Here is a 24,653-nt window from a genome sequence, read left to right as displayed (position 1 = left end):
AACATTCTGAAATGTACATACCAGCTGTTTAGGTAAGGTTATAGAATTAAGGGAACTGCAACCCAATTCAATCTGCAATACAGGATAATACCACGTGTTAAGTATTGCAGAGGGACCTCACAGATTCTTAAAATAGACACAGTTCTTGAGGAATCCCGTTCTTTCGGGCATGCGCTGTGAAGAGGCCAGCTTTCTGTGACTGGTTGGGATAGCGTGTTGAAGCCAGCATAACCACTGAGACTTTTCCCAAGTAGTGTCCTTTTCATCCTCGGACATAATGGCGACCACTACGGTTCAGATACAGCGCCGGTCAGCTCAGGAACCTTGGGGATTCCGACTTCAGGGGGGGAGCGATTACCGGATGGCGTTGTGTATTAAAAAGGTAGGTAAAACGTTAGGCAGTTATTTGCGGAAGTATGCTCGACTTTTCTCCCCCTCACAGCCCTACACTGTTGCCCCGCTATGGGCATGGTTTGGTACTCAAAGGTTGCCGCTATAGGAGGTGTCCGTGTTTGATTTGTATGTCTTGTTACTTAGTTCATAATACTTAACACGCGCATTAAGGAATAAGAAAAGAACAGCGTGTGTCAAAGTGTACGGGGTGAATAATGAATATAGAATATATTATTTTGATTAAGGAGGGTCCGGAATAGTGATTCCAGCGCATGTTGAATTATTTTATTTTAAGTATATGCAATAGTCGATTTCTTGTTAATGTAATGAGTTGATAGTGTTGAGAGAATCTCTTTCGTTAAACTCAGTAATTCACAATAGAACATTTAGGGGGAAAGGTTGGGGGTTGGGGGGGGGGGGGGGGGGGTGTTCTTGGAATATGATCTCCTTTTATTGACAACTGTCCACATTCCACTAAGGAGAAATATAGAATGTTTTGTTTGGGGTTTCTAGCAATGTGATATGTAATCAATCTGAATGAAGCCATCTTATCTTTTAATTCATAGAAGGAATGGAATGGAACAATTTCTATAAAAACACAAACCACCCCGTGTAAATATACAATTTCGAACGGAACCACAACAGTTTATTTATACTACGTCCAATGCCTGCCACAAATCTCAGCACCTTATCCCAAATCTACAATCTTATCCCAGCTACATGTGACTGATGTGTATTTCAAGTGGTGAATATAAGTGCAATAATCTTGGACGCGACGTTAAACCCCATTTCACCTCACCCCACCACCTCAAGTGGTGAAATCTACACCTGCACCTTAAACCTGCATCTTAAACCTGCATCTTACACCTGCATCTTACACCTGCATCTTACTTCATCATCATAGGTATGAGGATTGAGAATAATAAAAGAAACCCGACAGATTTCAAGCGGAAAGTTTGACACTAAAACGCTTCTATAAATAATGATAGCAATAAGTATGAGTGACTTTTGCCAAGGTTTGTTATTATTATATAAAAAGTGTCTCACATGATATCTAAAACACAGTCTAAAATTCGGTTGTGTCGAACCGAGGCTATCGACTCGAATGGGCCTTGTCATATTGCTCATCAGGATCAAACTTGTACCTGTCGATAAAAGCAGAAGCTTTCGAGTTAACATTGAAAAGTTAATAGTCACAAGCAGTACGGGTTATGATTATGATGATAATACATGATCCATGATGATATACACTCTTATAACATATGTGATTACAACTTCAGTGGAAGAATCACATCACACTCATATTACGTCACTTGCGCCAGAAAAATATATTAAGTCGATTTTCGTGAGGTTAAAAAGGGGTTAAAGTTGTTTTCTTATTTATTTATTTATTATTATTATTTTATTTTATTTTATTTTATTTTATTTTATTTTATTTTATTTTATTTTATTTTATTTTATTTTATTTTATTTTATTTTATTTTATTTTATTTACTTACTTACTTACTTACTTACTTACTTACTTACTTACTTACTTACTTACTTACTTACTTACTTACTTACTTACTTACTTACTTACTTACTTATTTATTTTATTTTATTTATTTATTTATTTGCATTTTTTTTTTTTTTTGGGGGGGGGGGGGGGGTATGTTAATAATAGAACCCGGTTTCTCAATGATAAAAAAGTCGACACTAACAATATTCCTGAAGTATGTTAATTTCTATCAATCACAGGTTGTTGATATCATATCCAATTTCATTTTCTGTCAACCACTATTTGCATTCCATTATCAAACAATCCACAGCGCGCCATCGTCACTGCACATGGAATTCCAGTATCACCGATCCCCCATCAGTAACCATGGAAACTATCCCAAACTATCCCAAATACCAGCACACCAGTACGATGTCTCCACGAGAAACCACGGCGTTACGCATCGTTATTCAACACAAATCTATTGTTATCCATTACGCACGTTTAGCCCGTGCTGCACGGGAATTTACCGCAGCATACACGCTGCTACAGCAGCGTACCTTGAACTAGCGGGAGGCGATCCAAATTAGTCCCCGGTAACCCAACACGCTTTCCCCGCTGTATATGGGTGTGTGCTACATCTTCAGTTCCCACAAGTACACCGAGAAAATAACCACTCGTCGGGAGGACCGACCGACAAAGCAGCGATATAGCTTGACTGGGCTCCCGACTAAGAGCCAATGCGTTAACTGTTCGTAACCTCACTGCGCTCGTTGTGATAGAACCAGACGAGTGGGGGGTATCACAACATATCTCGCGATGTTATCAAACGGTGTTCAAATAGGGCGGGGGTCGGGGTTTTGGGTGCATGTGGCACGCACGTTTGGGGAAATGGCACTTAAAATGCCGAGAGAGTTGACGGCATGGAAGCTTTCTTAGCGACTTTCCTTGCTTCATATTGTCCGATTTGTTCTCACGCTAGTGTCATGTTCTGATCTCGACCTGTTTAGGTAGGTTCTTAATAGGTAACTGTTTTATATCAATACTGTAAAGAGGAAACACGTGTTTATGATGTTGAAATAATTTGAGCGGTCCTTTGTTCAAAAGGCAAAGAAATAATGTCAGGAAACCTAACATGAATTTCATTTATAATGGATAATTTCTTCACGATTTCAGAGTACGTATGTTTCAAATTTAGATGTAGAGACGGTAGCCCAGTCGCCCAAAGCGCCGCAATTTGGCTGCGCAATTTCCTGTACAGGGTTGTGTCCCTTGGGAGTACAAGAAACCTATGATCGTGTGTTCAAATCTCAGATAGCCTAGTTTCTGGGATTGTCGGCACAATATTCGTGGGTTTCGCTTCAGTGGTAGACGTCTAGGGTCATTTCCGACGTTCCTCCTACATCAAGCTGACATCATATACGGGCAAACTGGTACAAGCGGCTTTAGACTAAACTCACACCAAACGTCAGATTTATCATACCATTTGTCAAGCAGAAAGACGCAAAGTTTCAATGTTATTATTACTTTTTAAACTCAAGTCATTCAAATATTTATTCCATTTTTCAAACACGTCCACCCACGCAATGTGGTGAAGTGTGAGTGCCCACGGGAATTTGAATCTCCTCCAAATAAACTTCTCCGAGCCAAGGTTACGAGGAAAAACAAACTAGATATTGTTTGGCGAGTGATACGCTCCCAGCAGCGCATAGCTGAATAGCGGGCGAAGTAAACAGCATATCACGTTAATCAAAACATGTCTAAACACGAGCAAAGAATGTGTTCTGGGATGTCACGTTTATGAATCTTTTTCTTCTTTTTTCTGATAGAAACAAGTTTATCTGTACTAACATTCCTCGTATGTTACACTTTATTACTATACTATGGACATATTAACTATAGTAGTGTGAAAGAATCGTGTTCTCTAACGTCCTTGGGCATCTTACATATCGATACACAAATTGACCTTTCCTATCATCTTACATGGTAACTATATCATTCATCATTTCTAAACACCGTGACATAACTGGAATACTGTTCAAAGCGGCGTTCAACCCAACTCACTCACTCACTCATTATTTCTCATAACGCCACGGAGAGCGGCGTCAAACGACAAACAAACAAATATAACGCCACGAAACTATGACGGTATGAAATTAGAGTTATCTTCCTTACATACAGTGAACAGGTCCTATCTCGGTGTTTGTAGGATGGGAGGTTGGACCGGATAGCTATCGCATGTATCATGTTTTAAAGAGACTGTCGGCCCCTTTGATTCATTGAAGGTGGTGAAAACCAGTAGATAGATAGTGACGGTATATCAGGCCATTACGACGCTGTATGATGTTGTGTTTATCACGGACAGACCACACGCAGGGAATAGGCCGATGTGAACTTACTTGGTTGATATGCTGTGATTCTTAATGATCTTACAAGACACAGACAGCTGTTGCACAAAACAGTATCACACTCACAAATAGGAATCTACCCTGTTGAGACTTTGCCGCAATTATTATAATGAGCGAGTATCGTTTTACGCCGCATTCAGCAATATTCCAGCACCATCATGGTTGGGACACCTGGAATAAACTGAACACGTTGTGGGGAATCGAACCCGGGCCTTCGACATGACGAGCGGTCGCTTTGACTACTAGGCTGCCCCAATACCCTTCAATTATTGGAAAGGGAGCAATAAAATATGGTTTAAACTATATATCTACAAATCCTTAATTTCAGAGCTGAGGAAATCTCGAAGACTTGCCAAACCATTCTAAACGTCTTGGGGGCAGTCGGGTAGCCTAGTGGTTAAAGCGTTCGCTCGTCACTCCGAAGACCCGGGTTCGATTCCCGACATGGGTACAACGTGTGAAGCCCATTTCTGGTGTCCCCCGCCATGATATTCCTGGAATATTGCTAAAAGCGGCGTAAAACCATACTCACTCACTCACTCTAAACGTTTTGAGTGGGACTCCTTTCACAAATGATTTCTCCAGGGTTTACCCCAGAAAATATGACGATATACACCGATATTAAATCTTAAAATAAGAACTATGAATGTTCAAATACCACCATTCTAGACTTGAGTTGGACTCCTATTTTAATTTGATATTATTCTCTAGGGTCTGGAACACAGACTTTGGGGAGAGGGGAGGGGGTCAATGCACGTACAAACAGTGTTTTTCACTTCCCCAATTTAGACCCGTGAAGGCGTTGGTTCGCCAACATTTGTCATACTCGGTTGAAGACGAATGGCAGTTCTAGTTCTTTAAATAAAGCAATTACATATTTAAACATTATTTATGGACTGGTCAGTTATAATAGGGAAGGGGGGGGGGGGGGGGGGGGCTCATCCCTTCCAAGTACATCTTAACAAAAGTATGAGCGCATGAAAGATAGGTTACATAAAATAGGAGGAATCGACAAACATGATTCAGTCCTGAGACCAATGTCCCCGGTCCACACCCCAACCCCCACCCCCAACCCCCAACAGCTGTCATCGCCAATGAATCATGGAACACCACCATACATAATAGTTACACACTGGCCAACCCGTGACACAGACAACAAAAATCAAACGCATAAACCCATCCCATAAGCGATCACTTGGCAGTCTTCTCAATGCACGTTTGCATGCTTTTCATGCGTGTCATCTTGACAGGTCAGATGAGTGCTGTCACTGCGCATGCGCAACCTGTGACTGGCGCACGAAATTCCCGTGCAGGATAGGATGTATTGTTGATATGTTGGAGCCGTTCCATTTACCGTTCAGCATGCCTATGCTATTATACACGACTTATTTCTGGAGACGAGCCGTACCTTCCCTGAGCGATGTCTAAATTCGCTCATGGCTTCTCTTGTTCGTTGAGGTGCACATTACTTGAAGTTTCTGCGTATTATAAGACTCTTTTAATCACTCACGAAACTGTTACGTCAAAACATTTTGTATATAAAATAAAGTTGACATCCTTAATTTCGAAAAAGCATCCCAATAATATTACTGTAAATCCGTGTTTTCTTTTGAAAACGTTACCGTGGGAAGGGTAGGGGATCCGTGAGAGAATATGTTACTAACATTCCACTGCTGTAAGAGTCAACAAAATTGGATCGTGTGGTCAGGCTCTGAGATGTTGACTCGATTGCTGATAGGCCACCTTGATGCGAGCTGTCTGTGGCTTAGAACAACATGCTGTCACTCTCTGCACTCACTCCAATTCTGTGTGTACAGTTTGTTTGTTGTTTAACGCAGCACTCAGCAATGTTTCAGCTATATGACGACGGTCTGTGAAAAATCTAATTTGGATCCAACAATCCAGTACTTGATATCATGAGCTTCGATCGACACAGTTGGGATACGATGACATGCATCAACCAAGTCAGCGAGCCAGATCACCCGATCCCGTTAGTCGCCTTTTACGACAAGCATAGACGCCTTTCACGGCAAGCATGGGATTACTGAAGATCTATTCTAGCCCGCATCTTCTCGGATGATAAGGCAGCCCAGTGGATAAAGCGTTCGCTCGGCACGCCAAAGGCACGGGTTCGATTCCCAAATGGTTACAATATGTGCAAACCTTTTTCAGGTGTCCCCCTGCCGTGATATTGCTGGAATATTGCAGAAAGCGCCGTGTACTCATACACTCCGCTGTGTATTAAGCAACGAAACGGTTGCTCGTGGTGACGCAAGAGTAAGTTATGGAACTTGTTATGCGCAATGTGCTTATATGACCAAAAATAAGATTACGAAACATACACCTTTTGCACTAATGACCTCCCTATATCATCCAACCCACCCCCTCCCGTCACCTGGGGAGATATGGCAAAATGCTTTGAGGGGATACCTAGCCTGGTATTTAGAAGCACTGGCGTATAATGACCTATTGCAGCATGCAGCATCTGGCATTCATAGTCTACAATGGAGAGGCATGAGAGGATAAGTAAATATGTGGGTAAATGACAACCCGGCCAAATCCCCGATGCTGAATGTGTAGTTCTCAATCGTTTATTGCATAGCATAGAAAACTGACAGATATGTTCTTTAATAAAGGATCGGGTTTGAATAGGATTATTTTTAGTAGTATTTTCTTTTTACAATTCTCGGGGTTTTTTTGGTTTTTGCTTTTAACCACGGGTTTCGTATACCTACCTACTGCATGTGAGTGAGTGAGTTGGGTTTAACGCCGCTTTTAACAGTATTTCAGTTATATCACGGCGTGTCGGCTTAATGTGGCAGGAAAGCCCGAAGTGATGCAGGTCTCAGACGTTTACCACTTCGGTGAAACCCACGAGCACGGGTATGGGACTGGCAAACCTAAAAACATTATTGGGGCGAACCGGGATTCGAACCCACAATTATAGGTTTCTGGCGTGTCCAAGGGACGCAATTCTGCACAGCGAATCGCGTCGCCCCTCCTACTGCATGTTGGCCTGACGATCCAACTCTTTAACCAGAAGGTTCCCTTGCGGCCCCTCGTGTGTGAGTGAGTGAGTTTGGGTTTACGTTTTTTAGCAGTTTCCCGCCATATTTTGTGATACACATATTGGTTTGTACCTTTGTCGGGAATCGAACCCAGATTTTCGGCCTGACGGACAAGCGCTTTAACCACTAGGCAATCCAATCACTGGATTGTCTAGTCCAAACTAGATTATTTACAGTTCCCACTCATATAGCTGGAATATTGCTCAGTGTGGCGTTCAATAACATACACAAAACAACAACAGACAAACTTATTCAGCACTAAAAGTTGCTCGTGGTAAACGTCAAAAACATGCACCACTTTCCTCGGTGGAAAATACAACTGAAATACTGTTCTAAGCGGCGTTAGACCAGAATCACTAACTCAATAAGTGAGTGAGTTTGGTTTTACGCCGCTTTTAGGAATATTCCAGCAATATCACGGCGGGGGACACCAGAAATGGGCTTCACACATTCTACCCATGTCGGGATTCGAACCCAGATCTTTGGCGTGACGAGCGAACGCCTTAACCTCTAGGCTACCCGACCGCCCCCTAACTCAATAAGGATGACATGACTACCAAATGCATTTTGCTTCCGGAGTTTTTCTTTCATACAATAACTGAGCGTTAGACCCGTGGGGATTCCGAGGGCGTATATAGGTCTTGGTTGATTGCAAGTCAAGATACCCCCCAATTGCGTGGATCGATGCTCATGATATCAATCGATGGATTGCCTTGTCTAGCCAGGATATTTTACAGACTGCCGTCATATAACTAGAGTGAGTGAGTGAGTATGGTTTTACGCCGCTTTTAGCAATATGCCAGCAATATCACGGCGGGGGACACCACAAATGGGCTTCACACATTTTACCCATGTCGGGAATCGAACCCGGGTCTTCGGCGTGACGAGCGAACGCTTTAACCACTAGGCTACCCGACCGCCCCTCATATAACTAGAACATTGATGAGTATTGCGTTAAAACAACAAACAAACAAACTTGAGTGTTCACTCGTATCCACAAAGTGCACCTCCTTTACCACATAGGGTATTGGTAGACCAGTTTATATAAGTAAATAATACGTGCCATATGTCAATGCAGAGTTACATGATGGGCAGGATCCTCACAGTGTTGTTCAAACGCCTCCTCCCTTATTATCCTCGCGCATATGGATGATCGGGGGAAACACCAGACAATGCCAACATAATGTAAACCTCCCCAGCCCATGTTGTTACAAGTGTGTATTCCATTCAACCGACACGTGCCACAGACGTTCTTCCATCTCTGAAGTCCCATCTGCCAATGACGTCATCGACATTCCTGTGGTCTAACAACGTTAATTCTAGAGCTCAGTGGTTTCCATTACCGATATTGTAAACGTGGATTCTGCGAAGCTGATAGGCTTGCACAAGTCTCTAAGGCAATGGTTATTGGTTTACATCATTATTCCTAGATTATATAAATTATATGAAAAGGTTGTCCTTAAAAAACAAATAGACTTGCCTTCATAAGGACAGATCTAGAAATTCCATACATTCATCGACCTATCATTCAGTAGAGACTTGGAGCAAGGCTACGAAGCTCGTAGAGTGATGAAACACAGAAACCGGTAACCTTGTAAATAACAAACGTGTAGCTCGGGGTAGCTTTCATGTCGAGTCATCACTTCCAGTAGAAGCCACACATACTCACCTCCCTGTTGTTCCAACGGGGGACACGGGTGGCCCAGTCGTCTAAGGCGCCACGATTCGCTGTGCAGAGTTGCGTCCCATGGCCACGCCAGAAACCTATGATTGTGGGTTCGAATCCCGGTTCGCCCCGATTATGTTTCTAGGTTTGTCAGCACCATACCCGTGCTCGTGGGTTTCACCGAAGTGGTAAACGTCTAAGACCTGCATCACTTTGAGCTTTCCTCCCACATTAAGCTGACACGCCGTGATATAACTGGAATACTGTTAAAAGCGGCGTTAAACCCAACTCACTCACTCACTGTTGTTCCAACCTGGCTCCAGGTTAAAATTGGGTGAATATATATAATACCACCAAAAGCAAAAGCAACTCAAAAATATAATTGATAAATCTGATAGGGAATGGCAAAAAATGTCTCTACCACGGTCATCATATAGTGGTTTGTTTTTTGTTTATTGATTAACCCCGCACTCAACAATATTCCAGCTATTTAACAGCGGTCTGTAAATAATCGAGTCTGGACCAGAAAATCCAGTGATTGATATCATGAGCGTCGGCCCACGCATTTTGGATGCGATGACATGCATCAATCAAGTCCGCGAACCTGACCACCCGATCCTGTTAGTCGCTCCCTACGTGAAGCATGTGTTGCTGAAGACCTATTTTAACCTCGATCTTCACGGGTGCATATTGTGGTACCAGCTAGAGACTTTATTAATACACCCAAACGCAAAACTGTGGTCATTAAATTATCATACTTATGATTAGTATTTATCATGATTAGGATGACTATTTGACCATACAGATTGATCAATATTCTAAATCTTCACAACATTTTTAAAATTTCTCAAGTTAGACAGAAAAATATCCCCCTGGTTTTCTATTGGTTTCGATTGGGATTAGAAAACATATAAATGAAACAAATTCTACAAACATAAACGTCCGCAGTTGGCCGCTTGAATGATAAGTAAAGAAATGCAAATGGTTACATGCGTTATACTCTGGATATGAATACTTCATCGATTGTCATTTGTTGTCATGGAAACCGAACAAATATAACTTTCCCAAACTCCGAAATAGCAAAGGGCTCCATTTCATGGCTGAAGAGATAGATGTGCACCACAAACACATTCGAACTTAAGAGACATGAATTAAATAGTGTGTCTTTAAGGACAATTTCTCATATATCTCACGTAAACGGCACATACAGAAATAAAACCAATAAAGTTGTTTTTATAAACAAAACATATATAATAATACATTTTTCAAACTTTTTTGACCAATGAAATTGCTTTTATAAGCTATGAAAGTAAACATCAGATTCACCGAAACGTCAGAAATTAAATATGTTTGATCGATTAGAAATATGCTGCACCCTTCCAATTCATATTCTTTGGAGTGTAATTGCTTGAACGGCTCCTGACGCTGACGTTATTTCAATTAGCCATGGTTCACCACCTGACCAGCGCTCCCTAATGACACGCGTCGTGGCAGAGTAGGCACTAAATTGTGAAGTGGTCTAGGAAGTTGAGCCAGACACCGCGGTGGCCCCGGGATGGGATGGCCCCCCATGCCCAGATTCCCAGATGCCCCCATGCCTCCATGACTGTCATAATAACGGACTAAATTGTAATATAAATTTTAAACTGTGTTTCCCTAAATCTTCGCTATTTTTCTTCATTCTTTTCTGCCAAGTAATGCATTAAATGTGATTGAACATACGCGTAAGTCTATATGGGAGAAGGCGATCTGAGCTCTGGCGTATACATTTGACCTATCCTATTTACGTGAGTAACGGATTGTTTCTGTGTGTGACCAGCTGATCGTGTGTCATCATACCCCTAACGAGCGGATTGTTGCTCATAAAGAAAATTGGGATCATGAATATATTGAGAATATTTTTGTCCTGAAAACTGAGCACATACTTTCATAAAACTATCCAAAAAAACTGTTCATGATCCCTAACTTATGTTGTTCAGTATATTCAGGCTGCAATGATAAGTTTTGTGATACTGTATGATACGTATTGATACTGTATGGTACGTATTGATACTGTATGATACGTTTTGATACTGTATGGTACGTATTGCTACTGTATGATACATATTGCTACTGTATGATTCGTATTGATACTGTATGATACGTATTGATACTGCATGATACGAATTGATACTGCATGATACGTATTGATACTGTATGATACGTATTGATACTGCATGATACGTATTGATACTGTATGATACGTATTGATACTGCATGATACGTATTGATACTGTATGATACGTATTGATACTGTACGCTAAAAATACGAAGCGCCCTGTTTAGATTAACAATACCTCCGAATTATTTATCCTTCTTTTCGTATCAAATCTATCCCTATATTAATTTCATGTTTTCGATAATCAATTATTAACAATAACACGGTTAAAGTAAATAGCCGCTTTTAAAAAAAGATTGCATTGAGAATGGCTGGGCAGGTTAAAATTTAACATAGAAGGAGTAAACAAAGCAATGGGTCATAAGCGATCCCGAACTGTGTATCCTGGTATCGCTAAGGGGCATAACTCTTCACATAGAACTGCGGCGCATTAGACTAATAGACCCGTGAAGATCTACCGGGGTAGAGAACGCCTCCGTGGTCTAGTGGTAGATCGTCCGCCCGGAGAGCGGAAGTTCGGGGTTCGCGTCATACTAATAGACGTTAAAAGATGGTACTTGTTGTTACTCTGCCTGCGCTCGCATTAAGGGGCTAAAACATGGACTGGTCGGCCCGGAATCAGTATACTGTGTCTGAGTAGGGTATTCATGTTAAACTGCGGCATGGTATCTTAGTGGGCTAGCACTATAAATCGGCATAATCCGGACTAGTACAAGTAACCACACACACACAAACACGTGCATGCACGTCGCTATATAACTGCAATAATCTCGGACGCGACGTTAAACCTCACCTCACCTCACCTACCCGGGTAGAGCATTGGTCTTCAGCAACCCATGCTTGCCGTAAGAGACGACCGTGCTTGTCATTGGGGGCGACTAACGGGATCGGGTGGTCAGGCTCGCTGGCTTTGTTGATGCATGTCATCGTAGATCGATGCTCATGATGTCAATCACTGGATTGTCTGGTCCAGCCTAGGTTTTTTTACATTTACAGACCGCCGTCATATGGCTAATATATTGCGGGACTGCGGCATTGAACAAAACAAGCAAACAAATGTTATAAGACTAGAGTATATAGACCGGGGTGCTGGGACACTAATAATAACGAGATGTCGATAAGAAAACAACAACGCAGTTCAGCGAAAAGTAAAATTCGTGCAATAACGCGCTATTTGATTTTTAATCCTCATCGCTTTATGTCATTATCAAGAAACATAAACTGACCCGGACAAAAAACTAAAAAAAAAACTGTGTCTGAAATATTCTGAACTGGAAATTGTTTTTTTTTTATGGAAAGTACGTTTGTTTTATTAGAGTGCACGTGCCCCGTGCTCCCTACAAGCGTGCGTGTGTGGATCCCGCCAACGAGCTGACAAAACAATGACAGCAAGTGGGCAGTTTGCCAACAGAAAACCCTCGCTGTTCTACTGTCTCACAACCTGTAAAGACAGGAATTCGTAGCTGTACACAAATACATTTTTATCGACGGGCTCGTGGGATACATTGGTGAAGTGGTGAGGTGAAATTGGGTTTAACGTCGCGTCCAAGATTAATGCACTTACATAGCGACGTGCATGCACGTGAGTGTGTGGCTGATGTACGAGACGGACTGATGCCGATTTATGGTGCTATCCAGCTGAGATACCATGCCGAAGTTTAACATGAATACCCCACCCAGACGCAGTATACTGACTTCGAGCCGACCAGTCCCTGTTTTAGCCCCTTTTAGCGCCCGACAGGGTAACAACAAGTACCATCTTTTAACGTCTTTTGGTATGACGCGGCTGGGTATCAAATCCCGGACCTTTCGCTCTCCGAAATATGTTTAGTTGAGTGCAGCCACGAATAGCATGTACATGTATATATGTTATATTGTTACACAATGGTTTTGTTCAGGAAGATGATCTCCATTATCTGTCCTGAAGATCAACTATCCGGAGCCCCCCAAAATAGACTGACAGTTAGTAGAAATAGAATTACCTTATTTAAAAACATGTATCTACAAATTAAAAACATTAAAATCAAAATGAAGCCAAGAACAAGCCTTAATTTCAGGTCGAGAGATGAGTCAATTTAGACTTGCCAAATCATTCTAGACTTGAGTTGAACTCCTTTTTAATTTTTTCTCAAGGGTCTGCGAGACGGACTACCCACAGAACATACGTTGAAAAATATACACCAAACTATGAATGTTCAAATACCATAAAATGCCAAAAAAATTAAATTATTTAGCTTATGTATAATTTGAAATTTTCATTTTCATCATTACAAGATGAGTAGATTATTTGTGTTAATATTTGTGTAACATTAATTATTTCTCTCCTTTTGCTGGGGTCAAATGTTGGTCATTAATCACCAGCATGCGGCATGGTATAAGGGCCAGTCTGTGAATGGAATGTACTCTGTCAGGGAACTTCAAACAATTCAATCACTGTTCAGATCCAAGCAAATTACGACCACTGGAGAATATAGTAGTGAGTGAGTGAGTGAGTATGGTTTTACGCCGCTTTTAGCAATATTCCAGCAATATCACGGCGGGGGACACCAGAAATGGGCTTCACATATTGTAACCATGTCGGAATTGAACCCGGATCTTCGGCGTGAGGAGCGAACACGTTAACCACTAGGCTACCCGACCGCCCCGGTAGTATAGCTGAATGCGGCGTAAAACAACATCCAGACACTTGATATTTAGACGGCTATAACGGACAAAAAACTGAATTGTGTAAACGAATATTCTTCTGTATTGTATGCTACCTTACTACATTTCTCCTAATTGTATGTATGCAGCAAATGTTTCGGGTAGTGTGTCGGGTTGTGAGTGGATGGAATGCTGTTTTTTAAGGCACAGTGATTAGTATTCAACATGTATAACGGATTCCTGTAAATCAGAGGTTGTTGGCACGAGAAATGATTGTATTACAGAAATAATCGGTTCCAAGAAATACTGGGAAAACATACTTTGCCTACGGGTTTACAATAGAAATATAATAAAGGTGTTGTGAAAAAAAAGTTGTTTGGTTCCTCGTTTCAGAGAAAACAATTGCATGTCCTATCTCTGACGACAATCCCAATCCAGCTCCCCCCCCCCCAAAAAAAAAAAGACAAAAGAAAGAGAAATAGAGAAAAAATTGAACAGAGCGCTCATGGATCAGAATGATTCATTTTCAGGTCTAGATCGCCCTTTCTCCAATTCCCTCTGTAGCGAGTTGTACGACTCTTTCCAGCGTGTGCTGACCGTTAGCCGTTGATACAGAATGGCACGTGTGGTAACTTATAAAAATGTCAGATGGATATCAGTACCCACGTTGATGATAGCGACCACGTTACCAATGTGGAAGACGTTACTCACTGGAGGTGAAGATGTTGTTTGTAATGTTACAACAATATATAAGATTGCTTCCATCGAAGCTGGTGATCGTTACGAACTCGACTTGTCTTCCCCTTCCTGAGTTGGGGATTCTTCTTTGTCGTGTTCTCGCTTAATCTCGCAAACTCTCGCTTGGATTTGCTTACTCTCGCGAGATCTTGTTTAATACGTTCCATCTGGACCTGTTGTCACATTAGAGATCGAGCTGAGCATACTGTCTTGTATATCCTTGTCCCTGCTTGTCATTGTGACATGTTCGCACTCGCTAAACTTGTGTTTTTCTTTGTTTGTTTGTTGTTTAACGCCGCACTCAGTAATATTCCAGCTATATGACGGTGGTCAGTAAATAATCGAATCTGGACCAAATCATCCAGTGATTGACAACATGAAAATCAATTTACGTTAATCGTAAATTATAGTGTCGTCATCACTTGCCTTTTCATACCATCGTTAGTGTTATCGATGTGATAAACCAACCAACCCAAATCCTCCCCCACCCCCGGACTATCAATCGCCTCCGTGGTCTAGTGGTAGCGTGTCCGCCCGGAGAGCGGAAGGTCCGGGGTTCGATCCCCGGCCGCGTCATTCTAAAAGACGTTAAAAGATGGCACTTGTTGTTACCCTGCCTGGACGTGACGTTAAACCTCATTTTACCTCACATCAACCGACTATCATTTTGATAGGAACAAGCAGCTACGTTCATGTTAACAAGGTGCCCCAACGGACCTCTGGAACAATCTACACTTGTTTCATTTAGAGCTACAGCATTACCATGAGGCCTGGATGAGAGGGGAAATATTATGGTTCAGTGACGGCAAAGGGGCTCAATTACTATGGGCAACTCTGTTCAACCGCATCAGTTATCAAGTACTACCACAGGTCAACCAAACCTGGATCATACCTTGGTCAAGGCGGGTTAATCAGAGTTGGCGGGGGTTTTGAAATAGAACGCAAGAAGATAATTTCTCAACAGCTTGAAAGCAGCAGCCAATCAAGATGGAACCAAATGAGATGGGAAAGTCTAAACTTGCTTCGTTCATGGCAAAAGAATTACTGCAAGGGGAAATGGTCAGGAACTGTGAGTGAGTGAGTGAGTGAGTGAGTGAGTTGGGTTTAACGCCGCTTTTAACAGTATTCCAGTTATATCACGGCGTGTCAGCATAATGTTGGAGGAAAGCCCGAAGTGATGAAGGTCTCAGACGTTTACCACTTCGGTGAAACCCACGAGCACGGGTATGGTGCTGACAAACCTAGAAACATAATTGGGGGGAACCGGGATTCGAACCCACTATCATAGGTTTCTGGTGTGTCCAAGGGACGCAACTCTGCACAGCGAATCGCGGCGCTTTAGACGACTGGGCCACCCGACTTTGAGACAGACTACTATACCGTTCCCACTTTCCCCATCATGACTCTAACTGTACTCCAGTCCCGGGGGTGGGGGGGTGGGTGGGGTGTGGGGTGTGGGGGTGTCCTTCTATCTGGATTTATTAACACCATGTTGCGATAGTGTACCCTGTGTCGGATTAGTTCACACTGTAACCTCGATCGTCCCTTTAGTCAAGAGAGGGGGGATATCGCAAAGATGCAACTGTCCCTGAAAATTATGCTTCAAACTCACTCACTCACTCACTCACTCACTCACTCAGTGATTGATTGGTCGTTTAGACCTTTGGCTTCGGTTATTTCACTTAATCTGAACATCCCTATAAAAAACCTAACAAGTTGGTTATTATGAAGTATTTGCCCCAAAGATAAAACATAAGTTCAATTACCCACATCGATGTTAACACATGGAATATTTCAACAGACACAAATAAATACATTTGAGGTGTTCATATCTCTGCGAACTAGAATTGACAGCTGTAGTTATTTAAACATAAGTATTCTATATGTGTATGTTTGTATACTCCCAATCACCGTTTAATTTAATCAGCCGTCTAAGCTTGAGTGGGGATAAGTTCTTTATCTAGTGTAAACACTCAAGTCTCGGAGGAAGATGTCTATTTCACTCCTCAGCAACGAACATCCCTTTGGGGCATGTCAGCAGCGTTTCACGTGCAACAGCTCATCCGCCTCGGGAAGTACAACCAGACGTTGATAGCGCGGACTGTCCTGGTTTGGTATAACAGTACCACCAACGTCTCTCATGGTGTTGCCTTTCCTGGCAGAACGTGGAAGCTTGTTTACTTCACATGAGGTCAAAGTTGACGTTTGTTGTGCAGGTGAGGAGAACGGACGTTTTTAGATATCGGTACTACGGATAATTACACGAGATAGTGTTGATCCTAGGTATGTGAGGGGTCGCCCTATTTAGTACACGAAATCAATTTGTCTTGGAAAATTACATACGGGTTTGTGCTTAATTGGATTGCCGAATATTATCAGATTAGGTGGATTTCACTTCATGTTGTATTTTGCTCTTGGTACAAGTATCATATACAGCGGTGTAGTTTTATCAGACATGTCAGATCAAATTATTTACGTGCACACATGTTTAGAAACGATTGTTTAACGCGGCGTAAAAATATCCTCACTCACTCTTGTCAGCAGTGGAATAAGTCTCGTTATCAATATGATGACTTACAACCATAAATGTTTTTGCCGATTGTTTGATATCTTGTGACTTTATCAAATCTTAATGCATTTACATTATGCAGTTCAGCATGACTGTTTGGTCAGATTTGACCGCCTCCGTTTTGTCTGCCCGGAGAGCGGAAGGTCAGTTTTCAAACTTCTTGCTACTTCTTGTTACCCTGCCTGGCGCTCAGCATCAAGGTGGCTAAACCAAGGACATGTTATACTGCGACATTGCGTTATGAATACATAACACTTTTTCACAGATAGCAACTTATTGAATTTGACACTACGTATCAAAGCTACTTCCTGCTCCGTCATCAAGTGAATTGACAAAGAATAAGAGAAGTTGCTATCCATAAAAAAGTGTCATGTATCCATGTTCTTCCAAGTTCCAAATGCCAATCAAAAACGACATTTGGTCAGCAGTATAAATCATTCAGAAGTCCTGACAAGTACAAGCAGCCATCGGACACACGTGAATGCACGTCGCTGTTTATATGAAATAACTTGAAACCCATTACACCTCCCTTTGATCAGATTTGCATATGTAATGAAACTGGTACGATCGTCTGTACCTCCTCAGTGGTTCTCTCTATGTAACAGTAGCTGAGCATATGTGCAGCCATATCTATCCAAAATTAGCAAAGTAACATGGAATGACCTTGACCGACGTTTACGTCAACGTCAACTAGGGCCACGGAATTTGCAGTAATTACGCCTAGGTCTTCAGAGAGTGAGTATGGTTTTACGCCGCTTTATGCAATATTCCAGCAACATCACGACGGGGGACACCAGAAATGGACTTCACACATTGTACCCATGTGGAGAATCAGACCCGGGTCTTCGGCGTGACGAGCGAACGATGGGGGGAGGTGTCCGGCAGTCATTCCGGCCAATGGTGGACACAGGTCTTCCATGGTTTTGAGGATGTAGTGACGTAACCGGCACATACAAATACCTCTTCGTTGACGTTTGATGAACACTGTTTCACTTTGGAGTCTTTCAAACACACACGTGCCTAACGTTTCTAATCCGTTTCTAATCCGGAATCCCCACTGGGGCGCTGGCTGGTACAACATAACACTTGTCAATGTGTGTGTGAAATATATTCTGAGCTTCCCTCCTCCATACAGAACGTTTTGTTTAGATGAGTACACACGTGGAATTCATTCCAGCTCCTTCCAGACGATACTGTTCCAGACTTGTACAAGATTATGTTCCAAAATAGACATGTTTGTGCAATATGTCATAGAATAACGCCCGACCTCCTCTTGTTCACTGCACAGGGAGATATGTGTTGATATACCATAGGGCGAGCCAACATCAAAATGTTAGTTTTCATATGAGAACCGCCTTACAACGAGACGCCGGTGTGGAATGCAATGAATGTTTTTTTAGCTTACGATACCGCTTTATAATGAGGTTGTAATGATATAATGCGTTACGCTGATTTCGAAGGTGATTTATATATAGACCATGCTGGCGAGAGAACATAATATGCTGAGTCAGGGGAAAACAATGAGTTCATGTTATGTAGGGGGCATATGTGAGGCGGAAGTGGATATCAGTCCATATATGTGTGTACGTCTGCATGTATATTTTACAGAAAATCAGTAGCCCCATCATTCAATATAAACACTTGTCTGTGTCAGCGTGTCACGGACATCGTGTGTTTTGTTCCATACTGAGGTGAGGTGAAAGGGGGTTTAACGTCGCGTCCAAGATTATTGCACTTATATAGCGACGTGCATGCACGTGTATATGTGTGTGGCTGCTTGTACTAGTCCGGACTGATGCCGATTTATAGTGCTAGCTCACTGAGATACCATGCCACAGTTTAACATGAATACCCCACTCAGACACAGCATACTGACTCCGAGCCGACCAGTCCTTGTTTTAGCCCCTGAATGCCGAGTGCCAGACAGGGTAACAACAAGTACCATCTTTTAATGTCTTTTGGTATGACGTGGCCGGGGAACGAACCGGTGAAGATCAATGGCCCATTCGTGATCACTCGTCTCATTCCGGGACAAGCCGATTGGCGACACATTCCCAACTCGTGGCCAATTTGTCGACATATTTCAGTATTCTCACGATTGTCAACAGCGAAAACAATAGTTAACATCTTTGATATTATAATGATAAAAAACGGTTGACATTTATAACCACAAAGTATGGCTTTGTGACTATTGCGAGTGTCACTTTGATATATTTTCGGATACAAACTGTACCAATAAACATCAAATATTAATTGACTGAAGTACTTTGTTTTGTTTGTCGCACAGAGCATTGATTGAAAGGGTGACGAGTCTTCTTGAGAGAGGTGACCAATGATACATGACCCGCTTTGAGACGTTGCAACTTTGTTTTACCTTGTGACCATGACCTTGAAAATAAGTTATTTTATTATAATCAACAAGTTAACGTTAATAACATTTTAGTTAAGTGTATCATTGGGCTTTCTTTAAACTTGCAGGTCGAACCAGGGTCACCGAGTCAAGGTCATCTGACCCCCGGTGATATCATCCTCGGTATCGGAGGGAGGACCTCTCAGGGCCTCACACACGCTCAGGCTCAGAACATGATCAAAGGGTCGGGCAACGCACTCATGCTTAATTTACAAAGGTAGGTCACGCCAATATGAAAGTTCAATATGATTACATTGACAAGATCACCAGCGCCTCATAGGTGGTTGTAAGGGCCGATTAAAGAGGGTCAGGGGTCAAGGCTAAGCAGTTGTCATTGAGAACCCGTGGATCGTTATTTATGTTTTTATTTACTGGTATATCTTATTTACAGGCCGGCGTAATATAACTGGAATAGTGCTGGCTGCGGCGTTTCACAACATTCACTCACTCCCACATTAAGGACCAATGAAACAGCCTTGGGGTCCAGCATTAACAGCGACATTTTAATTGACTCCATGTTGTGTGATGGATGTTGGGTAGCCCAGTGGTTAAAGTGTTTGCTCGTCATACCGAAAACTTGGGTTCGTGTCTCCATAGGGTCATTGTGGGAAGCATGTTGTTGTGGCCCCCAGTCGCAATACTGTTGCGATATGTCTGATGGTGGCGTAATAGCTAACTCACTCACTCGCCGGGGACACGGGTGGCCCAGTCGTCTAAGGCGCCGCGATTCGCTGTGCAGAGTTGCGTCCCTTGGCCACACCAGAAATCTATGATTGTGGGTTCGAATCCTGGTTCGCCCCGATTATGTTTCTAGGTTTGTCAGCACTATACCCGTGCTCGTGGGTTTCACCGAAGTGGTAAACGTCTGAGACCTGCATCACTTCGGTCTTTCCTCCCACATTAAGCTGACACGCCGTGATATACATGGAATACTGTTAAAAGCGGCGTTAAACCCAACTCACTCACTCACTCGCCTACCCATTGTGATATTGCTGACATATCTTTAAGGGGAGGTAATACCATACTCACTCACTCACTCACTCACTCGCTCTGTATGATCTGAGTGGTTGCCGGCCGTGAAGATCCGGGGTAGAATCATCTTCCCGAGGCAAGAGAGTTAACTGACTATAAAAGTCCAGTTTCCACCCTTGCCGAACTTGGCTTGATTTATGGAGTTACATTTTCGCTGGGCTAACGAGTCTATGCATAATCCAATCAAAATCGCGCACCGAAATCGAAATCCGGTTCCTAAACTGTCCTGCAGATTTCGATGGATTGCAGGATTTGCAAAGCATGTGCACAGCCAACCCGTTGTCAGCAGATATTTTCCAAATCTTTTCATGTTTTTAATCAAGGTGCTCACGTGATTTGATGCATTTCGCGATGAAAGACCCATTTTATCACAATGTAGATCTTGATTATCGATCAGATCGTCCTGACTGGGCGCCACCATTTTGTGTGAAGCAAACACAAGTGATATGAGAAGTGGAATCTGATTGGTCCATAGGAGAGGCTTAGAAGGGACATAACTGGTAATAGCCCCTGGTGGCGCTACGATCGAGCCCAGTAATTCCAGCCTAGTTTGGCAAGGGTGGAAACTGGACTTTTAAAGTCAGTTAACTCTCTTGCCACGGGAAGATGGGGGTAGAATAGGTCTTCAGCAACCCATGCTTGCCGTAAGAGGTGACTATGCTTGTTGTAGAGAGGCGACTAACGGGATCGGGTGGTCAGGCTCGCTGACTCATCGTATCCCAATTGCTTGGATCGATGCTAATGATCTTAATTACTGGGTTGTCTGGTCCAGACTCGATTATTTAAAGGCTGCCGTCATATAGCTGGAATATTGCTGAGTTCAGCTGGAAAATTGCTGAGTTTGGCGTTGAATAACAAACAAATCGTGAGAAGATATTATCACGTCAAATAGCTGGAATATTGCTGAGTGCGGCGTTAAACAACAAACAAACAAACATTGTGTAACCCTACTTATATATTTTTTTAATTATTTTGTCTCATTGTTCGAATCAAGAAAACTACCGAGTTACAGTAAACTATGGTTATAACGAACTCAAAGGGACCACTATCTTTAGTTCGTTATAAATATAGCTCTTTGTACGCATTTAGAGTGATAAAATATACAGAAACTGCCGGGACAATAAAAGTTCGTTACATCTGTCAGTTCGTTATAAGCGTGTTCGTTATAAATATAGTTTACTGTATATCTCACGTGCCACGTGCTTTATGACACATAATAAATGTAGATTTCGTGAATAAACTACCATCTTATCGTTTCAGGGGTGGTGAGAATTTCGACCACATCAAACCGAAAGGGCCTATCAAGTTTTCACCCTGGAAACAACACTAGCATTCGCACTGCGAAGACGTTTTGAACAACGACTTCCATTTACGAAGTCAGTGTGTGTCACGTGACAGTGAAGGTGAAATGTCAAGGTCACGCGCTATTTCACCTTTCACGGCATGAAACTTTCCATGCTGTTCTGCTTTCAGTACAAGGAGGTTTTACATTGGATCAGAAGCGGATATTCTCATGCATTTTCACCATTTCCATAGACAGGCTGCTCCGTGAAGGCGATGAAAATTTCAAGGCTGGGAGGAGTAAGTGTTGATTGGATAGTCGTGATCACGTGGCTAAATGTCACGTGCCTCCGGATTGTATGGTAGATTAGCTTCCTTAAAACGAACCCTACAGGTCTGCGATTAAAAAATCTTCTTTTTTATGGAATGATGCAGTTTTGAATGAATTTACAGGCTGGAAGTAAAATGTCAAACTTCCTGATATGGATATTGTATTATCACGTGATCTATCCCGATTTCAACCTTGAATTGTGACTGACACCACTTTCATCTATGCATTTATCCTATGCAAAGGTTATTTCTTGCAAGTCCTATTTGTTGTAGACACGATATTCTAATTGCAAGATTTATGTTAGATAATGATTTAGGTGACATGGAATATTAATTCACAAACTTAAAAAGCAGCGCCATATTAGGTGATAGACATTTTATTGGAAACTGTCTATATTGTTTTATTGTACTTAATATTCATAACATCGTGAATTATCACAAGTAACACTTATTTATGTGTTACTGTATCTCAAGGAGTGTTTATTGCTCACAGCGTTCTGTTTATTAACATCACGAGTATATTACTGTCGAAACTAAGATTTTAATTCTAAGAAACCTGAATATATCTTAATGTAAATTAACAATTTCAAAGCCATTGGAATCAATACGTCTTATGTTGTATAGAACAATAGAAGTTTTTTATTCCTATTTATGTCTCTTTTCGTTTTTCTTCTTAAAATTGTTAAATGTATGGTCTAATTAAGTTGAAGTTTACATAGGTATTTTGTACATTTATTGTTTTACGGTTTATCTCAAACACTAGTGATTTTGCTGAAATTATGTATTGTACTGTGTGAGAAATCGTTGCCCGTTTCATATAAATTTGTATTATGTTTATACTTTTCATAATGTCATGCTAACATTTGCTGGTTTAGAATCTAAATGGTGATTATCTATCACAAATTGTGATTTTTTTTTGTAAATGTGTATATATTTAAACGATTGAGGTGTCTCTGCCCAATTTTTCCACACTCGAAGAAATCATAAATATCAAATTTTGGATTTATAAATGACAGTTCCAATCGTAAACTGGAAAACCAGAAATGATATTGAACAGCGATAATTTATTTAACGCCCCCGGGATGGTCCTCAATAGATGTAAAGAATTATAGTGATGTAAATTGCATATCTACGCATGTGTATTTCCGTGTTGACAGCCTTGTCATGGCGGTTGTAGAGTACATAGGCCGTGTGTGCAATGTATGATAGATGTATATATCGTCAGCAAGGTGTGTACATTTCGAGTGCATTATGTTAATAGTTGCGAGACGGTCCCTAGTTGACCAGTGGATAGTTTCAGGACCCCAGGTCGCCCTTCAGCCTCCGTCCATTGTCCTACATGTATTAAAATATTTTTTTCATTTTAATATTTTGTTTGTTGTGATATGAACTTTGTTTGTTTGTTTGGTTGGTTGGCTTTTACGCCAGTCAGCAACATTTGAGCTATGTCACGATTGCATGTAAATAATTGAGAATGGATAGGATAAAACAGTGGGTGATACAATGAGCAACAACCCTCACGGTTCGCTGTGTAGAGTTGCCGTCCTTGGGCGCGGGCTCCCGTGGATATGTCCTCAAGACCTTTACACAAAGAGGTATCGAATCGGAGACATGATCCCATTTTAATGAGATTGACATCAAACTGACACGCCGTGATATAACTGAAATCCCATTGAAAACGGCGATAAAACAAACTCAATATTTCAGGGCTAATATTTTGTTCCCATAAACATCTCAAAAGGTTAACATATGAGGGTACACGCCTACTTCAGGTTGGGTAGGTGAATGAGTGAGTGAGTTGGGTTTAACGCCGCTTTTAACAGTATTCCAGTTATATCACGGCGTGTCAGCTTAATGTGGGAGGAAAGCCCGAAGTGATGCAGGTATCAGACGTTTACCACTTCGGTGAAACCCACGAGCACGGGTATGGTGCTGACAAACCTAGAAACATAATTGGGGGGAACCGGGATTCGAACCCATAATCATAGGTTTCTGGTGTGGCCAAGGGAAGTGAAGAGGGTGGTATGTTCATAAGACACGCGGAGCGATCTTTGTCGTTGCTGTATTGAAAGTCATCTTAACATTTACAGGAAAGTTTACCACCTTGCCATTTAAACATTCCATTAGTTTTTCAGAATTGAAAGGGAGATGAAGTGGCCCAGTGGTTAAAGCGTTCGCTCGTCACGCCGAAAGTCCGGGTTTGTTCCCAACATTGGTACAATGAAGGAAGCCAATTTCCGGTGTTCGACACCGTGATATTGCTGGAACATTATGGAAAGCGAAGTAAAACCACACTCGCTGCCTCACTCACTCACTCACCAGCTTTACCACCCACCTACCTTCTCACTTACTCTCTTACTCACCAGGCTAAAGTCAATTTTTTACCCAATGGACAGACTATTTCTCAATCAGCGTTCGAAAACATACAAACGATTCTAAAAAAGGATCCACACACACATCTTTGGATTCCTTATCTTGCA

At 41.9% G+C, this 24,653-nt stretch overlaps 1 protein-coding gene across 1 annotated transcript; it reads left to right on the top strand.

Annotated features, from left to right (window-relative positions):
* On the top strand, positions 1-23,540 carry LOC139461809 (PDZ and LIM domain protein 4-like). The gene is made up of 3 exons (XM_071243285.1): positions 1-382; positions 19,599-19,747; positions 21,823-23,540. The coding sequence occupies exons 1-3, from the start codon at positions 278-280 to the stop codon at positions 21,890-21,892; spliced, it is 324 nt and encodes a 107-aa protein (XP_071099386.1). The 5' UTR covers positions 1-277; the 3' UTR covers positions 21,893-23,540.
* Positions 23,541-24,653: the final 1,113 nt, after the last annotated feature.

The sequence above is a fragment of the Haliotis cracherodii genome, unplaced genomic scaffold (assembly GCF_022045235.1).
Source record: "Haliotis cracherodii isolate W230 unplaced genomic scaffold, xgHalCrac1.p SCAF_15, whole genome shotgun sequence".
Lineage (NCBI taxonomy): Eukaryota > Metazoa > Mollusca > Gastropoda > Lepetellida > Haliotidae > Haliotis > Haliotis cracherodii.
This window is presented reverse-complemented; position numbering and strand designations above follow the sequence as displayed.

Excerpts from the sequence above, each read along its gene's own strand:
- LOC139461809 (XM_071243285.1), top strand. The coding sequence starts at position 278 with ATGGCGACCACTACGGTTCAGATACAGCGCCGGTCAGCTCAGGAACCT. Across the intron at positions 383-19,598 it reads TGGCGTTGTGTATTAAAAAG|GTCGAACCAGGGTCACCGAG; the intron begins GTAGGTAAAACG and ends TTAAACTTGCAG. Across the intron at positions 19,748-21,822 it reads CTCATGCTTAATTTACAAAG|GGGTGGTGAGAATTTCGACC; the intron begins GTAGGTCACGCC and ends TTATCGTTTCAG.